At 43.8% G+C, this 7,279-nt stretch overlaps 1 protein-coding gene across 1 annotated transcript; it reads right to left on the bottom strand.

The window, feature by feature from the left end:
- Positions 1-15: 15 nt before the first annotated feature.
- On the bottom strand, positions 16-4,383 carry ATP5MF (ATP synthase membrane subunit f). Its single transcript, XM_035132361.2, has 4 exons — positions 4,268-4,383; positions 3,028-3,135; positions 1,505-1,621; positions 16-181 (listed from the first exon to the last, which is right to left on the bottom strand). The coding sequence occupies exons 1-4, from the start codon at positions 4,281-4,283 to the stop codon at positions 153-155; spliced, it is 270 nt and encodes an 89-aa protein (XP_034988252.1). The 5' UTR covers positions 4,284-4,383; the 3' UTR covers positions 16-152.
- Between the last annotated feature and the right edge of the window lie 2,896 nt (positions 4,384-7,279).

Here is a 7,279-nt window from a genome sequence, read left to right as displayed (position 1 = left end):
AATTAGTTCCATCAGTCACAATGAAAGTATTTTATTATTGGTCACAGAGTACACTGTTGAGTCTAGAAGGTAAGAGCCAATCTGCATCCAGTTGAAGCTAACTCATTACAATTTGCAGTATGGTAGCTTGTATTCTTCTGGTCCATCAAGCTTCAGTGATACTTCCTCCAGCGATCATGCTCTGAATAGCCAAAACAAACAGTTGCTGAGGCTTTTGGATATTTGTATATGGAAGTGAATTCTTTATTTAAAAGGTTTATCCCATATTTCCATGTGTATTCAAAACAGCTTCTAATTGCCATGACAAAGCTAAACAATAATGACATACTGTATACTGTCATTAACTAAATACCTGGGGAAAATAGGTTTTACTTAACGCCTGATGGCAGCAGGGCATCCCAACAGTAAGCAGCTACATGCATCTGGGAAATTTTACAAATTTCCTATGAACACAACCTCCCCATTTCTCCAGCACAAGTACTCAGTGGTATACTTTGGCCATGTAAGTTCAATTTAGGTACAGTGGTGCCTCGCTTAACAAATGCCCTGCTTAACGAAATTTCCGCTTAGTGAAAGGATTTTTCGAGCGGAGGCTGCCTCGCTAGATGAATTCGTTTTATGAAAAATTCGTCTAGCGAATTAATTAGCCCATAGGAATGCATTGAAATTCAATTAATGCGTTCCTATGGGCAAAACAAATTTCAATGCATTCCTATGGGATTCGCTAGATGAATTTTTCGTTATAAGAAAAGACCCGTGGAACGAATTAAATTCGTCTAGCGAGGCACCACTGTATCCCAAGATTAGTACAGTGGTAACTCTACTTACGAATGTTTCTGCTTACGAATAGAGCTCCGTCCGCCATCTTGGATGCGATTTAGATAGGATTGCTTCTACTTATGAATTTTTTCTCCCAATTCATTCCTATGGGATTCGACTTACAATTTTTTTCGACTTACAAATGTGCATTCGGAACGCATTAAATTCGTAAGTAGAGGTACCACTGTAGTTCCATAAGGAAGAGTGAGAGTGCAACTGATGCAACCCGGGGCATGAAGCACGGCCAGAAAATCAACAACACATGCCTTTCCCTAAAAGCATTAAGAATTCTCAGAGTATTTACAGTACAACATCTTACGCAGGGATGCAAAAAGTGATATACTTTAACCACCCATTAGTGTCCTTACATTTCCAGAGCCAGTGCACTGAGTTGGCCTTGTCCCCCAAGCAAGGCCATCACATCATGTTAGCTCTGGAAGCCTGATGGGGGTCATGCAAGTTCTTGTGGGAACCTGGGACGGCCCCGCAGTATCTTGCAAGAGCATCCCAGAGCTTGCCTGCTGAGCAGGGCTTGCCCAGTAAGCAAGGGAGGGAGGTTAAAAGATACCTGCTTTGCATGCATTTATCATGTAAAGTTGAAATTGTACAAGATAAATTGTGAAAGACGTGTCTGTTCTGTATTTAATGCTGCTTTTTAGGTATACACAATGGAAGTTTTACTCACTTATATGGTCGAAGCTCCAGATGTAGCTGATAACCACATAGGCAGTTAGCATCATGGCCAAGCCACCAATGCCTGGTTTCTTCACATCAATGTACTTTTTGACAAATCTGTCATAGCCTAGTGAAAAAGGAACGTCGTCTTAGCTGCACAGTATACAGATAGCAGAGGAACACCTACCATAGTACTAGTAGTGATAATAAGTGACAGCTACACTAAAAGGCTAACAGAATAAAGAAATGAAGTCTTGAGTCCAAGATCATCACTTTTGCAGCCTATTGCTTAGTTCCATTGAACTCAGCAGCCTCAATGAGACCTACCTTTCTAGCTAGTGTACTTAGATTTATAGCCCAAGTAGGAAATTTATCAAAGATCAGGATTTTACAAGAAGTCTGTACTATTTAGCTTATCTAGCTTAACAATTAAAAATGACTACATTAAGACATATGCTTAGGAACAGAGGGAAAGGGACTGAGAACTCAGGTTAAAGCTGCAGCTCTGCAGATGAACGAATGTTTTGCAAGAGGCCTTGTGTTCAATTCCTTCCCGTCAAGGAAGTTGGGCTGGGAAATAAAAACCTGCTTGAAATGTTTCAGAACTACTGCCAGCTCTACCCTGTTTCTCATATTTTAAGACATACCCATAAAATAAGCCATAGCAGGATTTTTAAGCATTCAAGGAATATAAGCCATACCCCAAAAATAAGACATAGTGATAGGCGCAGCAGCAATGCCGGCCGCGGCAGGAGGAGGAGGAAAAAAATAAGACATCCCTTGAAAATAAGCCATAGTGTGTTTTTTTGAGGAAAAAATGAATATAAGACATGTCTTATAATATGAGAAACACGGTACATGGGGTAAGAGCTCTCTGGTTTTTGATTCATAAGCAGCCACTGCCTCTGTTTTTATGCTGCTACTATTGATTTTGCTGTTTTTAAGTATATGCTTGTTTTTTGTTTGCTTTAAACTGAAGGGTGGACAGGTCCTTTAAATAAGTAGGAACGAAGGCCAGAAACTGCCTGTTCAGGGTTGTAGTTCTGTGTGCATTTATTTGAGTGTGCCAATGAGCTCAGTGGAAGTTAAGCATAGAAATGCAAAGGATCTGGCTACAAGACTGAGGAAACTTGTGGCTCAATCCTATGCCTTTTTACTCTTATGCTACCAAATTCAATAGAAATAGGTATACTCCCAAGTATGTATTTGGATCACACTGTCAATGCATCAAGTGGGATTAAAAATTTGAAGGTGGATCACAACTAGATTTTTACACCCCATGAAGCCTTTATTTCATTGGCAAATTAAGAATATTTCAATGGAAAGTGTGATCTGTTGTACACTGAATCCAGACACTGTTTCTCAGGTATAACACTTGGCATAAACCTAATAGGAGACTTCTGAAACCATGGTTATCTGCACACAAAATGTTGGTGTTGAACAGATTAAACTAAATATTCAGCAAGATGATCACATGCATACAGTTCCTGCCACAAATATATGCTCCACATCAGATGTTTCCCAGACACTCACCTCCTCGGACACCCAAAACAAACCCAGCTGGGGTGTAATTTCGAGTTGCTAACCAGTTTGGCAATTGCCCCACTTTTACATCCAGCAGCCTCATGTCTTTTACTGGAACTAAGAGGGAGAAAAAAGAACGTGAGGGTGGGTATCTGCTATGACTTACCCACCCCTATTCCATGGAGGAGCAAGTGGTAACATCTCCCCACACCTCCCCTCGGAGGCGGCCACCGACTTCTGACATCTTTGAAAGATGAATAGGCAAATTCATGGAGAAGAAAGCTATTGATGGCTTTTAGCCATCACAGCTATGGCTCAGCCTCTATGGTTGGAGGCTATAAATGCTTCCCAATACAGTCATACCTCTAGTTACATATGCTTCAGGTTGTGTCCGACACTGGATAGGTACGTGCCGAACCCGCAAGTAACGGAACGGGTTACTTCCGGGTTCAGCGATTCGCACATGCGCAGACGTGCCGAATGACATCACACACATGTGCCGAATCGCGCGGGCAGCATGCACAGATTCGGCACTTCAGGGTAAGTACTGCTCTGGATGCGTACAGGGCACCGGAACGGATCCCGTTCATATCCAGTTCCCGTACCAGTTACTGGAAACTGCAGGGAGAGTTGTTCATGTGCTCAGGTCCTGCTTGCAGGTTTCCCAATAGAGGCATGTGATTGGCCACTGGGGGAACAGGATGCTGGCCTAGGTGGGCTGCTTGCAATTGCGATTTCTTGTAACCCTCCTTAAAGAAAGCTTAACAACCCCCCTAAAAAAAGCTCAACATCTCAAGGCAACCCTCCCCCTAAAAAGCTCAACACACGCTCCTTCTCCCTCCAATGACAATGGATTTTATACTTCCAGTATTAAAAAAAACTGCCAGTTTTTTTTAATACTGGGAGAAGATCGCAGTCTCTTGGGAGTTGAACGTGCCCGCACGAGGACACAAATGCAAAGGAGAGCTGTTGGGAGCCAACAAAGAGAAAGGTTGGGGGGGGGGGGAGAGAGAAACGGTGGCCTCAAGGGCGAACCCCAGCAATGAGAAGCAGCGGCCTGGCGCTTCTACCTACGGCTGCATTGAGAAGGGCGTCTTTCGCAGAAGGCGCTCCCTTCTCCTTCCACAGAACAGGGCGGAGCGCGGGGCACTTCTTCTCCGGAAAATGGGAGCAAGCTAACCCCAGCACCGCCCAAACCCTGACAGGAGCCGGGTCACCTTGGCGTCTCCCTCCCTCAAAAATCGCTTACCGGGTCGGTCCGCCATCTTGAAGCTGCCGCAGCGTCTCCCTGTCCTCCGCTCGCAAGGGCTGCCGGGAGAAGGTTGCGCGCGCGGGGCTCGTGGGAAAAGAAGGTCGCCCTCTCCTTGGGCGGTGTAATGGGCGGGCCTAGCGAGGTGGGAGAAGGGGAGGGGCTGGGCGGAGCTAGTTTAGGCGGGAAAGAGAAGCCAAGGGATTGGATAAGAGCGGAACGTTCTCCTCACAGGTGTCTTTGGCGCGCGCATATTTGAGGGGCGAGATCCCTTGAAGGCAGTGGGATTTGCTTCCTGAGTAAACAGGCATAGGGCTTGTGTGCTGTCAATCACTTCATATCCCGCTTTTTTCTCTCCTGAAGGGGATCCAGAACGGCTTTTCAGCTGAAAAATACCCCAGTCAAGGAAAACACACACAAAAGCGAAACAACAAGAACAAAACAAGCCCAGAAACAATAAGATCCCACATAGAAAATACTCCTAATAAATAACTTAGCCAAAATGTTTGTCCAAGCCACAATGAATTAATGAGATTTGCTTTCGAAACTGACCCCCCCCCTCCACACAAATACATTTCTACAAAAGGTTTTTACACCTATCCCCCCCTTACTGGTTGCTTAACTTCTGTTGACTTTTGCTGTGTTTTAAACTTTCACAAGCCACCCTTAGTGCTGCAAATTACAGCAAAGGATGGGGGAATATATTAAAATAATATTGCTGTTCTATATTTCTCCTTTTAATAGAAATCTCTCAAGCTGTGTAGCATAAAACTGCAAACATCGTATCACGATGCGTCCTAAAACAATCACTAATCCAAAATATATAAGCAATAAAAAGGCACCTCACCTCAAAAAAAAGGAAAAAGAAAACAAAGGTATACCTTTTAAAGAGAAATGATTTTGAAACATAATCTAATGATTAGACAATTCTGTCGTTTTATTGATGATTGATTTGTTCTATATAAACGCTGGCTTCTGCTTTTATTTTTATTGCTTTCATTAGTCTTGGATGTTGGGGTTTGTTTGTTCAACAAACATGATGAACAGATTGAAAGGCTGGATGTTAACATTTAAAAATCGATTTTAAAGTCAACCAAAACGATGAAGGGGATGGAGCAATTATCTTACGAGGAAAGGTTACAACATTTGGGGCTTTTCGGTTTAGAGAAAAGGCGAGTAAGAGGATAATAGAGGTTTGTAAAAATATGCATGCATAGAGAAAGAGGCTACAGAAAGTTTTTCTCCCTCTCTCCAGAACTCCAAAGAAGCTGAATGTTGGATTCGAGGCAGATAAAATAAAGCACTTTTTCATGCAGTGCACAGTTAAACTATGGAACTCAATGCCACAGGAGGCAATGAGGAGGTGGCTACCAACTTGACTGGCTTTCAAAGAGGACTAGACAAATTCAAGGAAGTGCTAAGAAAATAAATGCTCCCTCAATTACATAAAGGTATATTGAACTAATAAAGGGAACAGCCATGTTTCTTTTCTCTCCACTGTGATGCCTTGAAATAAAATACATCTTGATATGAAACGTATCCCCATGAGTCAGACCCCTTGCGATTATAAAGACATGTAACAGTTTGTTTTGCAATATTTTTTAATTAAGTGCTTTGTAACAACTGATCGTCTTAAAGCTTACAAAACAGTTTGCAGTTTACACTTGAAATCTATGCAACCATCTTTTGTTTGTTTGTTATTATTTATATATACTGTAATTTTTATTTATGATTTTCAACTGTATACCTTTTAATAATTTTACAATCATTTTAACATTTCGAAACTCGACTTCCTTCCCCCTCTTTCTGCGGTTCCTTAAATTTGTTACACACACACACACACACACACACACACACATTCTGCATATTCCAAATTAACTTAATAATTTATTCATCTACTTTAAATGTTTAAAGGTTATTACAACAATCCTGCCAATGTTCTTATCTGTTTACAGTTTGTTTGTAAATACTGTATTCAATAAACTGTTTCCATCTTTTGTTTCTTAAATCCTTTTGTTCTTGCTAATGTCTTTATGATTCCTGTAAAAATTAGTCTGTGAGTTTGTGGTTGTATTTTGTAAATCACCCCGCCAGGCATTGTCTCCAGCTATCAGTTTCCAGTCTCATCCTCCCATGACACCTAGGGAGACGGAAAAGCCAAAGATGAGCACAAGATCTTGTTGCCTCATGTGAATCAGGTATGACTCACCTGTCTCACATGTACCTAATGCAGCGTTTCTCAACCGGTGTTCCGTGGCACACTACTGTGCCGCGAGACGCTGGCTGGTGTGCCATGACGAGAAGGGCGATTTGCATTGTCACGTCGCTGACCCGCCAGAAAGGAAGCCGGCTGGGTCACGACGCGAGGCGAGCGCCCGTGTCGTGACCTGGCGGCTTCCTTTCCGGCGGGTCAGCGCTGATTATTGGCGGCTGCCAGGCATGTGACAATGCAAATCGCCCTTCTCGTCGCCGAATGTCGCGGCAAAATTTAGAGTCGGCATCCAGCGGGAGGCCAGAGAGGGCGCCGCCGCCGCCTGGGGAGGAGGAGGCAGGCGGGGAAGGCTGCGCAGGGCTTCCCTTCGCCGGGCCAGAGCGGCGGGCGGCTGCCTGGGGCGGCTGGGAGGGAGGCGGCAGCAGCTGCGCGCCCGTGTCTGCACGCCTGGGGTCTGTGTGTGCTGTCTAACGTGTCCCCGCTCGCTCCGCAGGCTCTGCGCCTGGTGGGTCCGCCTGGCTACCGCGCAGCAGTTCTTCAGTGGCATGCTTTACGTCTCCCCTCCAAACTAAACTAAATATAGGGCGGCACAGAGTTGGTGTGCCGCGGGATTTTTTTTCATAGAACAAGTGTGCCGTGGCCCAAAAAAGGTTGAGAAACACTGACCTAATGTATGTTTGGCATGAGGGCGGGGGGAGCGTGAAAGGTAGGGAGGTTCATTAAAAAAATTATTATTTTTTGTGAAAATGCCTTCTCCAAAGGTCTTATCTTACTACACTAGGGATTATATAGCTATATCT

Source organism: Zootoca vivipara, chromosome 14, assembly GCF_963506605.1.
Source record: "Zootoca vivipara chromosome 14, rZooViv1.1, whole genome shotgun sequence".
In the NCBI taxonomy this organism is placed as follows: domain Eukaryota; kingdom Metazoa; phylum Chordata; class Lepidosauria; order Squamata; family Lacertidae; genus Zootoca; species Zootoca vivipara.
The sequence above is the reverse complement of the archived record's forward strand: the minus strand, read 5'-3'. Positions and strand labels throughout refer to the sequence as shown.

What these genes read in the sequence shown, in the direction of transcription:
- ATP5MF (XM_035132361.2), bottom strand. An exon ending in TGTTTTGGGTGTCCGAGGAG is followed by an intron (nt 1,622 to 3,027) that starts GTGAGTGTCTGG and finishes CTTTTTCACTAG; the next exon opens with GCTATGACAGATTTGTCAAA. An exon ending in CTGGAGCTTCGACCATATAA is followed by an intron (nt 182 to 1,504) that starts GTGAGTAAAACT and finishes TTGGCTATTCAG; the next exon opens with AGCATGATCGCTGGAGGAAG.